We start from the raw sequence: 22,488 nt of genomic DNA, 5'->3' as shown, positions 1-22,488 counted from the left end.
AGAGATGTCAGGAGTTTCTGCATTTTAATGAGGTCCATGATGTATTTCGACACTGATGCTATGGAGCTCAGGTACTATAGAAGAGAGTGATGTAACCACTTTAGCAAGTAAAGTCAGGAGGAAAAGTTGAAGCGACTTGGAGTATGAATGGGCCCAACTGAGGGCTGTTACTAAGAAAGCCTCCTCAGGGATATGTTAGGGTAGATAATTAGAGACCATGATTGCAGACTTGCAAAGTCCTGTGCTGAGAAAACTCTTGGTTGATTTTAGTGAAGCAGAAGAGCCAAGGCCTGACCCCAGCCACTGGGAGAGGAGATCCTGCATCCCCATGTCTGGCTCAAGGCTCTTCCTGGGATCTGTGGGATGTGGTGGGCAGTGGGATGCCATGAGAAGAACAGTGGTATGACACATCTGAGCTGCTGCTCAGAGTTGAAAGAAATCAGTGAAGCCTCAGCAGAATTAATATAACATATCTCCCAACAAGCTCTAGCCAAGGGGACAAAAACCTCAGGGCTGTTGGGGCCTTCCCTTTTTACCAGCACCCTCTGCCTTCTCCTCTGCAGGCTTTCCTACGCTGTCCCACACTTTGCCCTATTTCCTTCAAGTCTACAGACACCCATCTCTGTCCACAACCTTGCTCTCATCCTTTGTTTCACCCATGTCTCGCCAACTGTCACCAGGTACTCCTTGAAAGACAAAGCCCAGGTCTGATCAGACACAAGCCACCTCAGCAGCAGCTTCCAAGCCAGGGGCCTGCTGCTGGCCTTGCAGCTTCTTGGCTACACATAGTCAAGCCTTGTGCCTCCTGCTGCCCACTCATGGACTCAAGCAGAAGGGACAGGACAACCCATATGGGGCCTTCTTTCTGCCTGGATCCTCCTGGCTCTGGAGGCAGAGGGGATCCCCCAGTCAGCATGTCAAGCAGGTGCCTTCTGCTGGCCTAGCAGGGCCACTGCCAGATGTCAGCCCAAAAGTGCAGCTCCCAGGGAGAAGTCAAGGCTGACCTGCCACCTCCAGACACAAGTGACCTCCCAGTCCCTTTCTGTGACGGGTTCCTGCTGCTGCCCTATCAAGTGCAGAGACAGAAGTGACCTCACAGTCCCTGCCACAGTCACATTCCTCGTGCTGGGGCAGGAAATGCTGAGGCAGAGCTGAGCCCTTCAGAGCACTCCCATCCATCTCCTCTTTGTGGTCGACAAGCTGATCAGACCCATGACCCCTCACATCCATCTTTGCATGCCATGTGACTGCAGAGTAACCTCACAGTTCTTGGCCTGCACTAAGGGCCACACACAGTATGGTACCTAAAGGTAAGGGTTAGGAGAGGGGCTGAAGGTGAGGAAGTCAATGCACAGGAACAGGGGAATCAGCTGTTAGGTGCTCATGCATCAGGGGACTAGGGCTCACCTTTCTGGGTTTGAATATAAAGAAAGATTTTTTGGGAGGGATTGGTGTTCTGCTTTGCGTATCAGGTCTGTGGTTAAAGTGCGGACAAGCTTAGTGATTTAGGGTTTGTTTAGTTTTTCCAATAATTCTACACCTAAATAGAGCATTTAAATCTAGTGTTAAGGGTAGGGATCAAGGTAAGCAAGAGAGTAAGGGTAAGGGAAAGAGGCTATGGACTGAGTTTTGGCTTCAGTGCACAATTAGATGTCAGGCATAGGAGTAGTTGATTCCTGTTTGGGTGTGGAGTAACATTTAAATGTAGGAATTAAGTTTGCTCTTTGAAGCTGGGGAATAGCCTCATATAAGTGTTTTAAGTCACGGTTACAGCAGCTTCCGCATAGCCTGAACCAACTTACCTTTTACAAAATCTTTAGTTTCTGCTGGATAGTCCTATTCCCTCCTCCTAATCTCACATTTCTCCTGACCAGGGCTTCTCCTGACCACACTATATCAGTCATATTCTTAGGGACAACTTTCTGGTGGCTTTCATGATCTCAGAGTATCTGTCACAGCTCTGTTGGGTACTCTATTCCTGAGAAACGTGGCACTTAATACATGATGGAAAAGGACATAAAAGTCCATCAGAGCACCCTGAACATGTGCCCAGCAGCTCGGCACCATCACAAAAGTGCGCTTCCTGCCTACAAGTTTTCTTTCCAGAACGGCTCCTATGGCTCCAGGGTAACTTTTCCCAGGCACTACGTTCCACAGTCATGCATGCAGGTCCCACGTGTCTCTCCAACCCTCCCCTCTGCCCCTGCAGTAGTGGCACCTCAGCGCAGCAGGTTGGTGCATCTCCAGGCTCAGGGATGTTTCCTGAGGGCCTGCCCCGTGTGGGGAGGAAGAGAGCAAGGTCATCTCCTGGGGCATGGCTGAGCACAGCCCAGCCATCCTCCACCACGGGCAGGTCCCTGCCCCCAGGCTGAGGCACACATGCAAGGTACACATTTCTCCATCATCCCAGCTTCACGCAGGGACCTTCAGCCCTGTCCCAGTCCCAAGATTTGGCTACTTCTCCACCCACAGACATACCCTGCTTTCCATCTGGGGACTCAGGCAGGACTTTAAGGATCTGCTAAAGCCACGGATTTCCTTGTTTCTCACAGCCTTCTCACAAGTCTTTCTCCTGGCCCTCCCCACTGCCCAGCACTGCCTCTCAGGGGGCACTCAGTGACCCTTCAGAAGGGCCTTTGGGCTTCCTCAATTGTCCTGGTGCTTATTAGCACCTTCCTGGCTCCTTCCAGAGCTTAGAGGGAGTCTTCTTGTCCATCAGGGGCCCTGTACTGGCTCTGGCTGGGACGGAGTTACTCTCTGCAAAGCAGCCCCTTGTGGTACTGTGTTTTGGTTGTGTGACCAGTGATGGTCACCCACAGTTGTGGTTGCTGTTTTTGAGCATTTCTTGCACAGCATCAGGGCCTTCTGTGGCTCACAATTTGTGAGTTTTACTTGGTTTTGCTATTCTGTCCCCAGTTCCTCTAGAAGAAGAGAAAGCAGGTGTCCGATAGGTGTTTATCTGCTGGATGCATGAAGCAAGAAGGTGCCCATGGTGCCAGGAGATGGAGGTCCGTGAAGCTGCAGGAGCCCTGGTGTCTTGCCTGGCAGATCCCCAGCACACAGTGCCTGTGCCACGCAGGGCCAGCCCCGCTCCCCAGGCCAGCACAAGAGGCCTGGCCCAGCCACAGAGCAGCCTGCCCCGAGCAGGGGCCTGCACAAAGAGCTTTCCCTTTGCCCTTTCCCCATCAGTGCAGGCCCAGCAATGCTGCCCTGCTCTTCCCCAGGGCCTTCCCTGCTCCCAGGGAGCCTTGCCCAGGGCAGTGTGTCTGTGCTAGCCTGGCTGGCCATTGCTGCTTCCTTCTCCATGATCCCTGCAGGGCCCCAAGCTGGCGGTGGTGCTGTGAGAGCCAGGGGCTGTGGTGCCCTGGAATCCCCCCGGGTCTCCCCCCCTGCCCATGCTGCTCAGGGTGAGCAGCAGACCCATCTCCATGGGGATCTCTGCTGCTGAGCCCCTTTCCATCTGCCCTGATGGCTCAGCAGCACAGGGCAGTGCTGGGCAGGGCCATGGGGTGTGTCTGAGGGTACAAAGGGCAGGCAAGTGCTTCACCAGAACTTGCCCACGGCACTTCAAAATGCTTATCCTCAGTTACTCTGCAGTCTTATGGGCCTTTGCCTGCTGGGTCTTCAACACCTCTTGTGGCATTGCAGAGCCCTCCTTTAGACCATGGAATCCTCAGATTCCCCTTTTCCTTTACCAGACCCTTCTTTGGATGATCACACATTTTAGGAGGTTCTAATCACTACCCACTGAGCACATTGTCCCTGCAGATCCCCTGACATCTCCTGGAAGCTCCAGATTCCTCTACAGGCTGGAATCTGCCGCCTGCCCCGCTGCAGGGGGTGCAGTCCCATGCAGATAAATTTAAGATCAGTTGTCATCTCCTTAGGCAAGTTCTGCCATAATGGAAGCTCTTAGTGCTGCCCTTGGTTCCTCAGGGACCACCCTGGGACTTTCAGCCTGTGTCCCTCACTCCATGACTAACCCCCAGAAATCAGAAGAGTGGGGAGCAACCCCTTGGCTGTGTTCCTGCTAACACATTTGGAAGAGGTGTCCAGAGCCTGGGTTTGCCCTGAGTAAGACCCTCTTGCTACTGTGGTGCGAGCAGGGAGGCAGCTGTGACCCAGGGCTGCACAGTGCCTGCTGCTGGCTGCAGACACAGGGATGCCACTGCAGAGGGGACAGGACTGTCACCAAGGTACACGAGATCTGAGGGTTTACCCAGAAAAAAAGAAGTTCAATGTGGAAGCCATAAGAGAGCAGCAGGGAAAAAGCCACGTCCTGATGCCGGCCATGGCCATGGCTCCAGGGAAGCAGCAGCCCCGACCCGAAGGCAGCAGAGAGGCAGAGCCCAGCGGGCAGGGAGGGGCAGCCCCGAGGGCCACCGGGGCTGCTCCTGCATGTGGCAGCTGGGCTCTTGGTCCTGAGCCCCTCCTGCGTGCTGGGGCTGCTCCCCCAGCTCCAGAAAAGATGGGAAGAGATGGCAGCTGAGACCAGTGAAGTTCTAATGGCTTTATTATTGGGTTTATCTACACAGGGAGCCATCTTCAATAGGAAATAATTGATTCTAGGGGGGGATTAAAAATAATATTATTTAATTCAAAAGCGAAATACTTAGAGAAAATAATAATACAGACATTTAATAACAGAAGACATGATATTATTTTATTTCTGAGAAAAACTAGGATTTCTAATATTATGTATAGTATTCTAGATGAATCTGCTGAAGATGTGTGTATTCAAGTAGAGTCCTGATGGAATCCCTTAGTTCCCAGTTCCTCATACTGTAGATGAGTGGGTTTGCTGCTGGAGGTACTACTGAGTACAGAAGTGACACCACCAGGTCCAGGGACGGCGACGAGATGGAGGGAGGCTTAAGGTAGGCAAACATGGCAGTGCTGACCATCAGGGAGACGACAGCTAGGTGCGGGAGGCATGTGGAAAAGGCTTTGTGCTGGCCCTGCACAGAGGGCATCCTCAGCACTGCCCTGAATACCAGCACATAAGATACCACTATGAAGACAAAACAACCAAAGGCCAAAAAAATACTAAACACAAGTGCCCCAACTTCCCTGAGGTAGGCATCTGAGCAGGAGAGCTTGAGGATGTGGGGGATTTCACAGAAGAACTGGTCCACAGCATTGCCGTGGCAGAGGGGCAGGGAAAATGTGTTGGCCGTGTGCAGGACAGCATTGAGAAAGCCACTGCCCCAGGCAGCTGCTGCCATCTGGGCACAAGCTCTGCTGCCCACGAGGCTCCCGTAGTGCAGGGGCTTGCAGATGGCAACGTAGCGGTCGTACGACATGATAGTTAGAATTGAATACTCTGAACCAAAGAAGAAGACAAAAAAGAGAACTTGAGCAGCACAGCCTTGATAGGAGATGTCCCTGGTGTCCCAGAGCAAATTGGCCATGGCTTTGGGCAGAGTGGTGGAGATGCAGCCCAGGTCGAGGAGGGCGAGGTTGAGGAGGAAGAAGTACATGGGGGTGTGGAGGCAGTGGTGGCAGGCTACGGCGCTGAGGATGAGGCCGTTGCCCAGGAGGGCAGCCAGGTAGATGCCCAGGAAGAGCGCGAAGTGCAGGAGCTGCAGCTCACGCGTGTCTGCGAATGCCAGCAGGAGGAACTCGCTCACAGAGCTGCTGTTGGGCATTCTCTGACTTTGTACTTGCTTGTCTGTTGAAGGGGAGAAGGCAGAAAAAGGTTAGAACAGACTTTTATGAAGAAAATTGGAAATAAAACAAAAGGCTGGCTAACTCATATTCAGACAAGTGTCAGATCAATGAGCTTTGAAGTATTGCTGCAAAAAAACTGAGCTGAATGCAAAGCAGAGCTGCAACTATTTCCCTCACTTTATTTTATTCTAGTTGCCCTATCCTAGTTGAGGTATTGGATTTTGAAACTCCCTGACATTACTTGCACACTCACGGTGAAATCCTGTGTTTGCCAGGAGGCAAAAGGGCTGTCCCTAGGTGAAGACTGAGCAGAGCAGCTCTGCCCAGTGGTCCTGTTCTCAGTTGCTCTGTGTCACCTCTCTGAGCTGCAGGACCATCCCACTCAGATGTTTCCCTGAGAAGAAACAAAAGAAAACTGAGAGCAGAAAAGCCTGAGTCCAAGTGCATCTGGACAGAATCCTCACCTTGTCTCACGGGGTCTTAGCAGGATCTCAGCTCTTCCCTCCTAACCAGGGCTGCAGAAGCCTCACTCCAGCTTCCCAGAGACAGCCATCCAGCAGCACATCCAGGCATGGCCTTAACACGGAGGTGTCTCCTCCTTCGGGTACCTGGATGCTGCAAGGGCACAAGGATGCCACGAGAGAGCTGCATCCTGCTGGAGAGCATCATGCAGACCAGGAGGACACCCCTCAGACTGAGCTGGATATTCACAAGCTGGGGTATCCCAATATTCAAACTGCATTCCCTGCAGTGTCTGGAAGAGGCTCGGCCACCACACTCCTGGCTGACCAGGGGTAGCTATGTTATGACATTCCAAGGGGCTTCTGCCAGACTTCCTCCCCTCACACTGCAACCCAGTAGGACTCTCAAAGCCTACTGCATTGCCCACTGCCCTCCCAGAAACAACACCCAGCAGGAGGAGACCCTTCCAGGACCTGCCGCTGCATGGCCTGCAGCCAGGCACTTACCTTGTCAAGGGCTGTGCGGGTTACTACTGCAGGCAGCTCTCAGCATCTTCCCACTCCCAGCTGCCTCCAAGCCCTCTCTCCTTTTCTTCTCTCTGTGTCTGTGCCTCTGTGTCTCTTTCCTGCTGCGCTGTGCAGAGGAGCTGCTCCTGGGCACAGCTGTCTCTCTGCACCACGGCCCTCTTGCCATGAGCTCTCTCTGTCCCACGGGCCCGGCCCAGCTCAGCAGCACAGCACCAGCCCAAGGCACTGCAATCACCCCTCTGGGGGCTTTGCTGATGAGCCCATGAACCTCAGGCACTCAGAGACAATTGAAGACATCTCTCCAGAAGTCCAAGTCAGAGGCAAGTTTCCTGCAGTGTCCCCCTGAGGGCCAGCACTGACACAGCCTCCCTTGGAGCTCGTTAGAGCAGAACCCTGGAGGCAGTGAGGACAAGGAGACAAAGGCAATGTGAAGGTGACACTGATGTGTAGGAAAAGTGGATGTGTGTCACCAAGCTCAAGGGCCAGGACTTGACATCCATCCCATTTTAAGGGGGATCCTTTCCCTTGACAGGTTGCTCAGGGCTCTTTGTGGGGCAGTAGGAGATGGGGATGTGCATGGCCAAGTGCAGGAGAATGGTACGACCCCTGCCTGTTTCATGGGTGGGGGCGAGGAGGCAATGAGGCCCTGGTGCTTTAACGATCAGCTGTCTCCTCTAAGGGCTCAGTGGCAGAGACAACAGCCATAGCCATGAACACAAAGACCTGGGTCCTGCTGGGACTTTGAGCCTTGCCATAGCCCTTGCTCCTCTCCAAACCAGGATGGCCTAGAGAATCCCAGACCTGTACCTCTTTACTGGTTAGTTGAAGACACTTGTCCTTGTGATGTCATACCGGATCTAATATGGGCATGATAACTCAGATCTTTTTGGTGGCCGTGCTCCTCATGAGGCAGCTCTGTAGAAAGCTGGTCTGGTTCCTCGTGAGGAGGCACCTCTGCTCATATGGCATCCCTTGTGGTGCCCAGGCCCTCCTCGTCCTGTGTACTCAGCAGTGTCCCAGTCTGCTCTGATGTGTGGCGTTACTCTCCCTCTCGTTCAGGACTGGGCTCTTCTCCTTGTAAATGTCTAGAGGTTTCTTTAGACAAAATCCTGTAGTTTCTCAAGCTCCCACCACACTGATGCTCTGTTCTGTCAGATGTTCCTGTCCGCAGGCAGACAGTTCAGCCTTCATGTGATTGTGCTGTCTCTGACAAGACAGCAGTATTGGGAGGTACAGGGGACACTGAATCACACAGAATTTTCTGGGTTGGAGGAGACCTCAAGATAATCGAGTCCAACCTCTGACCTAACACTAACAAGTCCTCCACTAAACCAATGTTTGGATAATACAGGAGTAACTGGCTAAATGGAATTGCAGCACAGTCACAGAAAGGTAGTGGGTGGAAGGCTGCCAGATTCTACTTTTTCTGTTCTTCATTCACATGCATGCTGTCAGTTTCTCGGGAGCTGTGTCCTAAATGTTATGGGGCTGTGCAGGACAAAGTTAGAAGGGCCAAAGCCCAGATGGAGCTTAATCAATCCATTCCTGTCAAAGACAATAAATACTGCCTATATAAATACTTTAAATTAAAGAGGATTACGAATCATCATAAATTACTGGATGTGGGGGGAAACCTGGTGCCAAGAGATGAGGTAAAGGCTGAGGTACTTAATGCCTTCTTTGCCTCTGTTACTAGCAGCAAGACCAGTTGTTCCCCTGGTCACTTCTTCCTCCTCATGGCCAGTGCCTAACTTTTAGGGTGGTTTGTGTCTTTTTTTTTTTTTCTCTCCTGCTCTTTCCTACTGCCAAAGCAGGCTCCATCAGGGTAGAAACCACTCCTGAAGTAGGCATCCCAACCCAGCAGCCTCCTTGCGGCCTCTCAGCCAACCAGACACAAGTCACCTCAGCAGCACCTTCCAAGGCATGGACTTGCTGCTGGCCTTGCAGCTTCTTGGCTACACACAGCCAAGCCTTGTGCCTGCTGCTGCCCACTCATGGACTCAAGCAGAAGGGACAGAACAACCCGTCTTGGGGTCTCCTTTCTGCCTGGGTCGTCCTGGGTCTGGAGGCAGAGGGGATCCCCCAGTCAGCATGCCAAGCAGGTGCCTTCTGCTGGCCCAGCAGGGCCACTGCCAGATGTCAGCCCAAAAGTGCAGCTCCCAGGAAGAAGTCAACGCTGACCTGTCCCCTACAGACACAAGTGACCTCCCAGTCCCTTTCTGTGACACGTTCCTGCTGCTGCCCTATCACGTGCAGAGACAGAAGTGACCTCAGAGTCCCTGCCACAGTCACATTCCTCCTGCTGGGCCATGAGATCCTCAGGCATAGCTGACTGCTTTCTAGTTCCCAAGGGACTAAGGCTCAACTTTCTGGGTTAGAGAGTAAACAAATGTTTACTGGGAAGGTTTGGTGTTCTTCTATGTTTAGGGTATGGTCAGGCTCTGTAGTTTAGGTCATTTTTAGGTCTGCCTAGAAGCCTAGGGTTAAATAGAGTATTTTAATGCTAATATTAAGGAAAGGGATGAGGGTGATTAAAAGAGTAAATGTAATGGAAAGGGGCTATGGGGTGAGTTTTGCTTCTAGGGATACCTTGTGTTCAAGCTTTGGAGATATGGATTCCTGTCAGAGTGTTCGAACAGCATTTAGATTTCGGGATTAAAACTACTGGTTAAAATAGTGTAAGGGCCATACATGACTGTACAAGTCAGTGTTGCTTCATAATCTACATTATATGATTCCTCTTACCTCTACAAAATCATTAATTGGCCATGCTCCTCTTGCCACCTGAAAATGTCACATCTCTCGTGTCCAGGTTGCTCCTGACCTCCCCATATCTTACTGGGATCAGCTTTCCGATGACATCCATGACATAGGCAGTATATGTCTCATCTCTGTGGGCTACTCTGTTCTTCAGAGAGAAGTGGCATTGTAGTCAGGAGGGAAAAGGGCCTAAAGGAGCATCCTGCCCAGTATGCCCATCAGCTCTGCCTCTCTACAAAACTGCGCATCCTACCTACTAGTTTTGTTTCCAGAATAGCTTCCATGGATCTTGAGTTCTTTTTCCAGGCCCTCACAAATACTTCAGTTTTGGATGTGTAGAGATGGAATAAGGAAAGCAATGCACGGATAGACCTGAGCTTAGCAAGGGATGCAAAGAATAACAGGAAGAGATTCTAGAGATACATAGCTCAGAAAAGAAAGGCCAAGGAGAGTGTACCCCCTCTGATGGATGAGAAGGGTAAACTGGTAATGACAGGCATGGAGAAGCCTGAGGGCCTTGACAACATTTTGGCTCAGTCTTCCCTGCCAATCAGGCTTCCCAAGTCTTTAATTTTCCTGAAGCCATGGGTGGAGGCTGGGAGGCAAAGTCCCACCTGCTCTTAGTGAAAAGCAGGTTTGAGACCACCTGAAGAAACTAAACAAGTCCAAGTCTATGGGGCTTGATGACTTGCATCCCAGGGTCCTGAGGGAACTGGCTGATGTAGTTGCCAAGCCTCTCTCCATCATATTTGAAGATTCCTGAAGGTTGGGTGAAGTCCCTGGTGACCTGAAAAAGGAAAACATCACTCCCATTTTTAAAAAAGGGTAGAAAGGAGGACCCAGGGAACTACCGAATGGTGAGCCTCACCCCTGTGCCTGACAAGATCATGGAAAAGATCCTCCTGGAATCGGTGTCAAGGCACATGCAAGACAAAGAGGTGATCTCAGACAGCCAGCATGGCTTCTCCAGGGGGTAAATCTGGTAGCTTTCTACAATGGAGTGACTACAGCAGACAACAATGGAAGACAGACCACCTAATTGGATTTCTGTAAGACCTTTGACACTATCCCACATGACATCCTGATCTCCAAATTGGAGAGAGACGCATTTGATGGGTGCACCATTCCGTGGATAAGGAGTTGGCCTGAAGGTCACACCGAGAGAGAGGTGATCAATGGCTCTATGTCCAAGTGGAGGCTGGTGATGAGTGGTGTACCTCAGGGGTCTGTCCTGGGACAGGTATTGTTTAATATCTTTATCAATGACATAGACAGTGGGGTCAAGTGCACCCTCAGCAAGTGTGCAGATGACACCAAGCTGAGTGGTGTAGTTGATGCAACAGAGGAAGGGATGCCACCCAAGTGGTTCTGGGAATGCTTGAAATTTGGCCCCATGTGAACCTAAGCAGGTTCTATAAGTCCAAGTGCAAAGTGCTGCACCTGGGCCGGGGAAATCTCACAAAGGAGGATAGACTGGGATAAGAACTGATTGACAGTAGCCCTGCAGAGAAGGACTTGGGGATTCTGCTGAACGAAAAGCTCGACATGAGCCAGCAGTGTGCCCTTGTAGCCCAGAAGGCCAACTGTATCCTGGGCTGCATCAGCAGAGGAGTGGCCAGCAGGTGGAGGCAGGTGATTCACCCCTTCTACTCTGTCCTTGCGAGGCTCCACTTGGAGTCCTGCATCCAGGACTGGGGCCGCCAGCACATGAAGGGTGTGGGTCTATTAGAATGGGTCTAGAGGAGGGCCACGAAGATGATCAAGGGTCTGGAAAACCTCTCCTATGAAGAAAGGTTGAGAGAGCTGGGGCTCTTCAGCCTGGAGAAGAAAAGGTTCCCGGGTGACCTCATCACAGCCTTTCAGTACTTAAAGGGGGCTTATAAAAAAAATGGAGAGTGACTCTTGAAGTGGAGAGTGACTCCACTCTCCACTTCAAGAAAATCTTCAGCACTTGTTTTCGTGGGGGACTTCAACTTCCCTGACATATCCTGGAAGCACAACACAGCCCTGAGGAAGCAGTCTAGGAGGTTTCTGGAGAGCGTGGAAGATAGCTTCCTGACGCAGCTAGTTAGTGAGCCTACCAGGGGTGGTGCCCCGCTAGACCTTCTCCTCACAAACAGAGAAGGACTGGTGGAGGATGTGATTGTCGGGAGCTGTCTTGGGCAGAGTGACCACAAAATGGTGGAGTTCACTATTCTTGGCGAGGCCAGGAAGGCGACCAGTAAAACCGCTGTATTGGACTTCCGGAGGGCTGACTTTGAGCTGCTCAGGACACTGGTTGGTAGAGTCCCTTGGCAGGCGGTTCTGAAGGGCAGAGGGGTCCAGGAAGGCTGGGCGCTCTTCAAGAGGGAAATCTTAATGGCGCAGGAACGGTCTGTTCCCACATGCCCAAAGACGAGCTGGCGGGGAAGAAGACCGGCCTGGCTCAACAGAGAATTGTGGCTTGAGCTTCGGAGAAAAAAGAGGGTTTATAAGCTTTGGAAAAGTGGGCAGGCAACTAGGGAGGACTATAAGAATGTTGCGAGGCTGTGCAGGGACAAAATAAGGAAGGCCAAAGCTCATCTGGAGCTCAATCTGGCTACTGCCGTTAAAGATAACAAAAAACCTTTCTATAAATACATCAACACAAAAAGGAGGACTAAGGAGAATCTCCATCTTTTACTGGATGCAGGGGGAAACTTAGTTACAAGAGATGAGGAAAAGGCGGAGGTGCTCAATGCCTTCTTTGCCTCAGTCTTTAGCGGCATTACCGGTTGTTCTCTGGATACCCAGTACCCTGAGCTGGTGGAAGGGGATGGGGAGCAGGATGTGGCCCTCACTATCCATGAAGAACTGGTTGGTGACCTGCTACGGCACTTAGATGTGCACAAGTCGATGGGGCCGGATGGGATCCACCCAAGGGTACTGAGGGAACTGGCAGAGGAGCTGGCCAAGCCACTATCCATCATTTATCAGCAGTCCTGGCGATCGGAGGAGGTCCCAGTTGACTGGCGGCTAGCAAACGTGACGCCCATCTACAAGAAGGGCCGGAGAGCAGACCCGGGAAACTACAGGCCTGTCAGTTTGACCTCAGTGCCAGGGAAGCTCATGGAGCAGATCCTCCTGAGAGTCATCATGCAGCACTTGCAGGGCAAGCAGGCGATCAGGCCCAGTCAGCATGGCTTTATGAAAGGCAGGTCATGCCTGACGAACCTGATCTCCTTCTATGACAGAGTGACGCGCTGGGTGGACGAGGGAAAGGCTGTGGATGTGGTCTACCTTGACTTCAGCAAGGCTTTTGACACCGTCTCCCACAGCATTCTCCTCAAGAAACTGGCTGCTCTTGGCTTGGACTGGCGCACGCTTCGTTGGCTTAGAAACTGGCTGGATAGCCGGGCCCAAAGAGTCGTGGTGAATGGAGCCAAGTCCAGTTGGAGGCCAGTCACTAGTGGCGTTCCCCAGGGCTCGGTGCTGGGGCCGGTCCTCTTTAATATCTTCATCGATGATCTGGACGAGGGCATTGAGTGCACCCTCAGTACGTTCGCAGATGACACCAAGTTAGGTGCGTGTGTCAATCTGCTTGAGGGTAGGAAAGCTCTGCAGGAGGATCTGGATAGGCTGCACCGATGGGCTGAGGTCAACTGCATGAAGTTTAACAAGGCCAAGTGCCGGGTCCTGCACCTGGGGCGCAATAACCCCAAGCAGATCTCCAGGCTGGGAGATGAGTGGTTGGAGAGCTGCCAGGCAGAGAAGGACCTGGGAGTGATGGTGGATAGTCGGCTGAATATGAGCCAGCAGTGTGCTCAGGTGGCCAAGAAGGCCAACGGCATCCTGGCTTGTATCAGGAACGGTGTGGCCAGCAGGCCTAGGGAGGTGACCGTCCCCCTGTACTCGGCTCTGGTGAGGCCGCACCTCGAGTACTGTGTTCAGTTTTGGGTCCCTCGCTACAAGAAGGACATCGAGGTGCTTGAGCGGGTGCAGAGAAGGGCGACGAAGCTGGTGAGGGGCCTGGAGAACAAGTCCTACGAGGAGCGGCTGAGGGAGCTGGGCTTGTTCAGCCTGGAGAAGAGGAGGCTCAGGGGCGACCTTATCACTCTCTATGGGTACCTCAAGGGAGGCTGTAGCGAGGTGGGGGTTGGCCTGTTCTCCCACGTGCCTGGTGACAGGACGAGGGGGAATGGGCTTAAGTTGAGCCAGGGGAGTTTTAGTTTAGATGTTAGGAAGAACTTCTTTACCGAAAGGGTTGTTAGACATTGGAACAGGCTGCCCAGGGAAGTGGTGGAGTCAGCATCCCTGGAAGTCTTTAAAAGATGTTTAGATGTAGAGCTTAGGGAAATGGTTTAGTGGGGACTGTTAGCGCTAGGTCAGAGGTTGGACTCGATGATCTTGAGGTCTCTTCCAACCTAGAAAATTCTGTGATTCTGTGATCATTCTCCTGGTTATATTGGTCTAAGGTTTCTTTTTTGAAGCCTTGCATAGGTAGGAAGAACAGGAGTTTTCCTATTTCAAAACAAACAACAGGAAATCATGCTGCAATTTAAAAAAAAAAAATAAAAAATGTTCAAGTTCCTTATTTTGTTGCCTCCAGTGATGTTTACTTTACCAAAAGGATGACTGTACATGATGTATTTTTCAGTGATTTAAGTAATTTTGTTAATATTAATCCATATTGTGTTAATATTAATCCTAATCATACTAATGATAAACAATGAGGGTCTTACTAACGAAACCATTGGACAAACTGCTGAGAGATGGGCGACCTTGAACTCACTGAAACTCCAAGCAGCAACTGGGTCACTGAGAATGGTCTGAATGATTAAAGGGTAAGAGGAGGGCAAACCAGGAGAATGATGGGAAGTGCATAGGTCCAGACAGGCAGCTGGAAAGGCGACATTCAGCAGGGTCTCTGTAATCAAGATGAGTTTTGTGCCTGGAAGATGAGGGAGGGAGCACACCATGATAGAAAAGTGAGGACAATGCAACTACAGGTGAACACCAGTATTTCTTCTCCTGGGATGAATATGCATCCTGAAAAATCACATTTCTTCATGATAGAAATTACACTTCACATGAGACATTTTACAGAAAGGATTGAGTCTTTTGAGCTGATGAGTTGTTGCTTTATTATTCAAGTACTGAAAAAAATACTGGGTATTCTGGCAGAGCTTTGCCGTCTGACAATAAGCAACCAGGGAAAACCTCCAGTGGCCCCGTTGTGTTTGAGGCACTTCTCCGGACCGGCAGATGTCAGAAAAGACCTGCAGGATACCAGAGCCCTTTGGGAAAATCAGGTGGAGCATGGTGGAGTTCCCAGGGCACCTCCACTGCCAGCAGTGGTCTTTGTCCCTGTAACTGCAGCCCAGCCCAGCACAGGAACACCCCTTCAAAGACAAACCTCTTCTTCAGTGGGTTCCTTGGATTGACCTAGATTTGAAATGGCCACTGGAAACCTGAGATACTCTCCCTTACTTAAACTAGACACTTGAACATCTGTTGATGACCTTCCTGGGTCATCTTTAGCAAACTCAGGCTGAAAAACTCAAGTATAGCATGCTTCAAATGGCTGAGGCAGAACACATCAGCTTGCCCCACTTTGCAAATGGCCCCCGTCCAACTAACATTTGGAAAGCAACAAATATGGAATGACCCTGCAGGTCAATGTGCAGAGTAAGGGAAAGTCACATATATTGTGCTGGAGTAGCAGAAGGCAAAAAGCATTGTATTGTGCCTCAGAATAATTAAGGAGACCTAATCCAGTTCATTCATGAGGAAAAGCAGAGAGAAGGACGTTGAGTTTGGCCTAACATGAAGAAGGATGTGCATCACTGGTGAAGGAACTGGCATTTATGCCATTACCAATGTGAATTACACAAGCACCACTGCACCTAATGGTAACCTGTCTGCCCAGGCTTAGTATTCCCACAAAGCAGGGGAGAGGGCACTGACAGCTAAGGGACACATTTGAGTGTGGAAGGTGGGGCCCAGCAGAGACAAGGAGTCAAGGCAGTGGGGTGGGGGAGGCAAAGCAGAATCAGCCCAAGGGGTGGTGCTGCTTGTGAGGACACGTTTGTGGCAACAGCTGGAGTGGGCAGCAGCTGTGCGCAGGCGAGGGGAGGCCAGGAAGCGCATGCCAAGAGCGCTCCTGCCAGCAGAGCCAAGGCCAGGGGCACAGCCTGGCCCTGGGCTCTTCCTGACGGCCCTGCAGGTCCTGGCAGGCTTTGGGGAGGGGACAAATGCCCTGAGCCCCCTTCCTGCTCTGCCCAGGCCAGCAAGGGCCCAGTGCGGCCTCCTCTCCCCTGCCCCTGCAGCTCTGGGCTCCCTTCACGCAGCCCTGGCTCTGCAGCACCAAGCCCTGCTGGGAGCCCTCCCCTGCATGCTGCCACTGCTCCCTGATGCTGCTGTTGCCCTCTGCCGGGCACTGCCCAGCCCAGCCCAGCCCCTGCCCACTTCTCTCCACCTCCCTGCCCTCTCCCCAGCCGACCCCAGCAGCCCAGGCTGTGCTGGCCCCAGGGCAGTGCCCACCGCAGGCTGCTGCAGGGCTCTAGGCACGGCCACCACAGCCCCAGCCCATCGCAAGGCACTGCAGCTGCTGGCACAAAGGTGGGTCTGGACCTCCCCAGCAGCCCCTGCACTCAGGAGATGGAGGTCCTTGAAGCTGCAGGAGCCCTGCTCTTTTGCCTGGCAGATCCCCAGCACACAGTGCCTGTGCCCCACAAGGCCAACCCCACTCCCCAGGCCAGCACAAGAGGCCTGGCCCAGCCACAGATCAGCTCCAGATTCCTCTCCAGCATGCCATTTGCCATCAGACCCAACAGCAGTGGACACTCCCAGGCATGACATAGGCCAATTATTTTTTGCTGAGCCATGGCCAGCCAAGAAGGGAGCTGCCAGTGCAGCACTACACTGAGCACTCTGAAATTCTGATCCATGGTGAAGCCCCAAAAAGCAAGAGACCCGTTCATGCAGCAGTTCCTTGGGTATATTCCTTCTACCAACTTTGGAAGAGCTGTGCAAAGAAAGAGATGCCCCTTTACAGACAATTAGACTGTCAGCAAGATGCATGAGATCTCAGTGGGAGAACACAAGGGAACAATGTGGAAGCCAAAAGACAGCAGCAGTGAAAAGGCCACGTCCTGCTGCTGGCCATGGCCATGGCTCCAGGGAAGCAGCAGCCCCGACCCGAAGGCAGCAGAGAGGCAGAGCCCAGCGGGCAGTGAGGGGAAGCTCCAAGGGCCACCAGGGCTGCTCCTGCATGTGGCAGCTGGGCTCTTGATCCTGAGCCCCTCCTGCATTCTGGGGCTGCTCCCCCAGCTCCAGAGGAGATGGGAAGAGATGTCAGCTCAGACCAGAGAGGTTCTCATGCAATTTTTATTGTCTATATCTACTGAGGAAGCCTAGTTCTATAGGTAAATTAGATTAACTGATCAAAGTAATTAAAATAATAAACAGGCAGGCTGCTAAGATTAATATTTAACTCAAAATGTTATCATGTGTTTGCTAAACTAGTTCTAAAGTATATTAGAAATGAAAGATTATCTCAACTCTTTTTGGATATGCTAGAAGAATGGATAAATTGATGAGAAGTTTAGTGATGCTTTAACAAATGTTTAAATTGTTTGTTTATAACATCCTTCAATTCCTGGTTCCTCATGCTGTAGATGAGGGGGTTCACTGCTGGAGGCACCACTGAGTATAAAAATGACATCACCAGGTCCAGGGATGGGAATGAGTCTGAAGGGTGCCTCAGGGAGGCAGACGTAGCAGTGCTGACAAAGAGGGAGACCACAGCCAGGTGCGGGAGGCACGTGGAAAAGGCTTTGTGCCGACCCTGAGAAGAGGGCATCCTCAGCACTGCCCTGAAGATCTGCACATAGGACAGCACAATGAAAACAAAACAACCAAGGACTAAAGAAACACTAAACACAAGCGCCCCGACTTCCCTGAGGTAGGCATCTGAGCAGGAGAGCTTGAGGATCTGGGGGATTTCACAGAAGAACTGGTCCAAAGCATTGCCATGGCAGAGGGGCAGGGAAAATGTGTTGGCCGTGTGCAGGACAGCATTGAGAAAGCCACTGCCCCAGGCAGCTGCTGCCATCTGGGCACAAGCTCTGCTGCCCACGAGGCTCCCGTAGTGCAGGGGCTTGCAGATGGCAATGTAGCGGTCGTAGGCCATGACGGTGAGAAGGAAATACTCTGCTCCAACCAAGAAGAAGAAAAAGAAGACCTGAGCAGCACATCCTTGATAGGAGATGGCCCTGGTGTCCCAGAGGGCATTGGCCATGGCTTTGGGCAGAGTGGTGGAGATGCAGCCCAGGTCCAGGAGGGCGAGGTTGAGGAGGAAGAAGTACATGGGGGTGTGGAGGTGGTGGTCGCAGGCTACGGTGCTGAGGATGAGGCCGTTGCCCAGGAGGGCAGCCAGGTAGATGCCCAGGAAGAGCGCGAAGTGCAGGAGCTGCAGCTCGCGCGTGTCTGCGAATGCCAGCAGGAGGAACTCACTCACTGAGCTGATGTTGGACATTTGGTGGTTCTGGCCATGGGTTACTGCCAAGGATGAAAAAAGCTTTAATAAATAAGATGACATACCTGAGATAAAGTTCTTACATTTCTCACATAACTGCCCTGAAAACCCTTTCAGTCAGGCATTTACCAGCTCCCTTTCATATGCTCTTCTTGATGCTGTCTGAGGGTGTCCTTGGGAGCAAGGGACTCTGCTCTGGGCAAGGAGTCAGTCCTGCCCCACAACCAGAGGTAAAGAGGAAGATGGGGTATTCTCAGATTCAATCAGCTGATTATAAAGAGCTTTTCAATTTTGTTGCTCTCAATTCACCCATCTGCAGAGCAGGGCTGCGGGGATTTATTTTTGTATTTTCTGTTTAACTGCCTACCCGACCCTGTTTTCTAAGGCATAAATCCTGGGCATTTCAAATGAAAACTTGTGGAGCCTCAGATGAAAGAGTCCCTTCAGAGTTTCATTTAGAGACAATTTTGAGCCATGCTTAGGCTCATTTGGCCTGTGCTGGCATTTATTGAGCTACAGAAGTATTGCACTCGGAGGTTCATAGAGACATGGTGTCATAGATTATCCCAGGTTGGAAGGGGCCCACAAGGATATTCAAATCCCACCCCTGAATCTATACATGAAAACCCCCAAACTTGCCTATATCTGAGGGGTTTGCCCAAATATTTCTTGAATTCGGACAGCCTCAGCGCTGTCACCACTTCTATGTGGTACCTGTTCCAGTGCCTAAGGAACATAGACACTGCTGCCTGCCCATGTCCTGGCTGGGAACTTGTTTCTCTCTCCCCAAATCTCTTCCCTGTCCAAGGCCAACAGACCCCATCCCACAAGCTGTGTGCTCAGACTCACTCAGATTCAATGCCACCACAAGTATCTGAAAGCACAGAAACTAAAAAAGCCTTCCTCTTCAGATAATCCAAGCCTCAGTCTTCCTCTGGAAAAAATCCTTTTATAAATGCCATTCCCTACAGCATCTTCTAGTCCACATTAAATGTAGAATAACGCAGAGCCTTACGGTGTCAAGAGCCTGCAGATGTGTCCTGCCACACGCTGCCCTCTGTTGTTGTGCTCCTCAGTGCCTCCAAGCCCTCTCTCCTTCTCTCCTCTCTGTGTGCCAGCTGTGGTCAGAATCCCCAGCCCTGCTGCGCTGTGCAGAGGAGCTGCTCCTGGGCACAGCTGTCTCTCTGCACCACGGCCCTCTTGCCAGGAGCTCTGCTTGGGCCCAGGAGCCCAGCCCAGCTCAGCAGCACAGCACCTGACCATGGCATCGCTTGCTCTGTGCCCTTGGGCTCCCTCGAGGTGTCCCCAAGGCCTCAGAGCTGACAACTCCCGAACGCAGCAGGGTCTCTGCTGGGGTGTGCTGATTGAGGCAGACCAAAGTCATCACCGAATGCTCTTCTCTGAAGAAAGGGAAGATACATTTTAGAAGTGTGATTTGTGCTATTAGAGTGTGTTTGTCAAACATGAGAACCAATGATTCCTTAACCCCTATTTCGTTCCTGTTGTATTGCAGGATACCTCGGCCATGACAGGCAGGGATAATTTCACCTCTCTGAAATTCCTTCACTGTTCCGTTTAGGAACTGGGGAAGAAATTGCTTGGAAATTTTTATCCCAACAAGACAGAGGGGACCAGAGTGCTCTAAAAGGGTTTCCATGAGGAAAGGGGAATGGTGCAATAAGCCATCATTGGCTGAGTTTCCACTACTGTGAATATGGAAGTTTCTCAACCCTTACAAACATCTCTCCCTCCTCTCTTACATGACCAGCACAGTGACTGGGATGTGGAACACCCTCATCACTGTGCTGGTGCTGGCCACCAAACACCTGCAGATGCCCGTGGCCTTCTTCCTGAGGGAGATTTCTCCTCCTTGCACACCTTGTACAGCTCCAGCACCCTCCGCCAGATGCTGGCTAGCTTCCTGGCTGGGGACAGCACCCCCTTTGCTCACAGAGCTGGCAGCACTCTCAGCTGCACCTTCTGCATGACCGCAGTGCTTCCTGCTGGGGGCCATGTCCTACGGTCAGCCCTGGGCTGTATACCACCCCTCTTCTCTGCAAGGCTTGGGAAGTGGAAGGCCTGACTCCAGAAGGCAGCTGTACCTGAACCAGGGGAATTTCTCTCATGTACAGGAATTCTTTCTCCTCCTCCCAGCTACAGTTCTGTGGCCCCAGTGTCATAGACACCTCTTCTGTGGTTTTGTTCCATTGCTGGAGCTGTCCTGCAGTGCCACGGTGATTCTCATGGTCTTTGATTTCATAATCTACATTTTGGATCCAATCTTCCTCTTCCCTCCCATGCAGTTTTCATGTGTGTTTGTGTCCTGTGTTGGCAGGCCCAAGGTCTTATCCACCTGCTCTATAGTCCTCATGAGTGTCACTGTTTTCTGTGACACCACCCTCTCTGTCTATGTGAAGCCCATAAAGGCTGTGCTCAGAGGTTTTAACCAAGCCCTTTCCCAAACCTTCATCATCCCCCTGCTCAGTCCTCAGGTTGCTTAGCAGTTGAGTGGGAAGAGTGAGAGACATGCTGGTGGAATTGCTCCAGACATTGTCATAAGATCTATCTGAGAGGCCTTGGATAGGACAGGTTGACCAAAGAGGTTCCTCGGGACTTGGAAAAGGCAGATGTGAAACACATCTTGTACTTGAAGGTCAAGCAGAATGATGATTAAGCCTAATCATGAATTAGAATGCCAGCGTTAGCCTTAGTCCTCACCCAAGAACTAAACAAAACTCTGACCCACAAACCTTGCCCTCATCCTACACCTTGAGCAGGCATCTTGAGCAGAACACAAATCCCTCCCTCAAAGCCCTTCCTTTACATTAGCTGTAGAAGTTGACCTCTAATCCCTAAATGTTAAATTGACCACCTAACCCTCCACCACACACACAACACATCTCATCTTCAAACCCACTCCTATCCCTAACTTCAGCTGTTTGTCCCCTTGGGGCAGGGCAGTGACTGTGATGTCCTTGAGCAAAGAGTCACTCTCCATCTTTTTTATAAGCCCTCTTTAAGTACTGAAAAGCTTCAGTGAGGTCACCTGGGAACCTTTTCTTCTTCAGGCTGAAGAGCCCCAGCTCTCTCAGCCTTTCTTCATAGGAGAGGTGTTCCAGACCCTTGATCATCTTCGTGGCCCTCCTCTAGACCCATTCTAATAGACCCACACCCTTCTTGTGCTGGTGGCCCCAGTCCTGGATGCAAGACTCCAAGATGAGCCTCACAAGGGCAGAGTAGAAGGGGTGAATCACCTGCCTCCACCTGCTGGCCACTCCTCTCTTGATGCAGCCCAGAATGCAGTTGGCCTCCTGGGCTACAAGCACACACTGCTGGCTCATGTCGAGCTTTTTGTCCAGCAGAACCCCCAAGTACCTCCCTGCAGGGATTCTCTCAATGAGTTCTTCTCCCAGCCTATCCTCATGTCTGGGATTTCCCGAGCCCAGTTGCAGCATCTTGCCCTTGGACTTGTTGAACCTCCTTAGATTTACAGGGACCCAAATTTCAATCTTGTCCAGCACTCTTTGGTTGGCACCCCTTCCTCTGTTGCATCAACTACACCACTCAGCTTGGTGTCATCTGCACACTTGCTGAGGGAGCACTCGATCCCACTATGTCATTGATAAAGATATTAAACTGTACCAGTCCCAAGACAGACTCGTGACAGACGCCACTCATCAAATGCCTCCACTTGGACATAGAGCCATTGAGCACCACTCTCTCAGTGTGACCTTCAAGCCAAATCCTTACCCACTGAATGGTGCACCCTTCAAATGCATATCTCTCCAATTTGGAGACCAGGATGTCATGTGGGACAGTGTCAATGGACTTAGAGAAGTCCAAGTAGATGGCATCAGTCGGTCTTCCCTTGTTGTCCGATGTGGTCACTCCGTTGTAGAAAGACACCAGATTGGTCAGGCAAGATTTATCCTTTGGTGAAGCCATGCTGGCTGTCTGAGATCACCTCTTTGTCTTGTATGTGCCTTGACACCGATTCCAGGAGGATCTTTTCCATGATCTTGTCAGGCACAGACGTGAGGCTCACCATTCAGTGGTACCCTGGGTCCTCCTTTTAACCCATTTTAAGGGGGTACACTGTCCTTGGCCTTCCATATCTGAGCAAAGTATCTATAGAATCTCTTATTATTCCTTGCATCACTTGCCAAGCTGAGTTCCATCTGAGACTTGGCTTTCCTTATCCTATCCCTCCACATCTGAAACTGAAACATGTGAGAGGGCCTGGGAAAAGTAACCCTGGATCCACAGAAGCCATTTGGGAAACAAAACTTGTAGGTAGGAAGCATGATTTTGCGTAGGTGCAGAGCTGATGGGCACATTGAGCAGGATGCGCCTAAAGACCTTTGTGTCCTTTTCCCTCCTCATTACAAGGCCACTACCTTCTGAGGAATGGAGGAGCCAACAGAGGTGAGATAGATACACTGAGATGGTAAATGTCATCAGAAAGCTGATCCCAACAAGATATGGGGAGGTCGGGAGCAGCCTGGACAAGAGAGATGTGAGATTTTGGGGTGGGAAGACGAGCATGGCCAGCAGAAATTAATGATTCCCTAA

General features: G+C 51.4%; 2 protein-coding genes across 2 annotated transcripts; both read right to left on the bottom strand.

The window, feature by feature from the left end:
* Nucleotides 1-4,694: 4,694 nt before the first annotated feature.
* Nucleotides 4,695-5,648, bottom strand: LOC311428172 (olfactory receptor 14C36-like; the record flags this gene model as incomplete). The annotated part of the gene is made up of 1 exon (XM_084539716.1): nucleotides 4,695-5,648. One exon carries the CDS (start codon nucleotides 5,646-5,648, stop codon nucleotides 4,695-4,697), a length of 954 nt encoding a protein of 317 aa, XP_084395842.1.
* An 11,335-nt stretch (nucleotides 5,649-16,983) lies between these two features.
* LOC311428171 (olfactory receptor 14C36-like) lies at nucleotides 16,984-17,916 on the bottom strand (the record flags this gene model as incomplete). The annotated part of the gene is made up of 1 exon (XM_084539715.1): nucleotides 16,984-17,916. One exon carries the CDS (start codon nucleotides 17,914-17,916, stop codon nucleotides 16,984-16,986), a length of 933 nt encoding a protein of 310 aa, XP_084395841.1.
* Nucleotides 17,917-22,488: the final 4,572 nt, after the last annotated feature.

The sequence above is a fragment of the Aythya ferina genome (genome assembly GCF_964211825.1).
Source record: "Aythya ferina genome assembly, contig: HAP1_SCAFFOLD_29, whole genome shotgun sequence".
NCBI lineage: Eukaryota > Metazoa > Chordata > Aves > Anseriformes > Anatidae > Aythya > Aythya ferina.
Note: the sequence above shows the minus strand (reverse complement) of the source record. Positions and strands in the feature narration are given on the sequence as shown.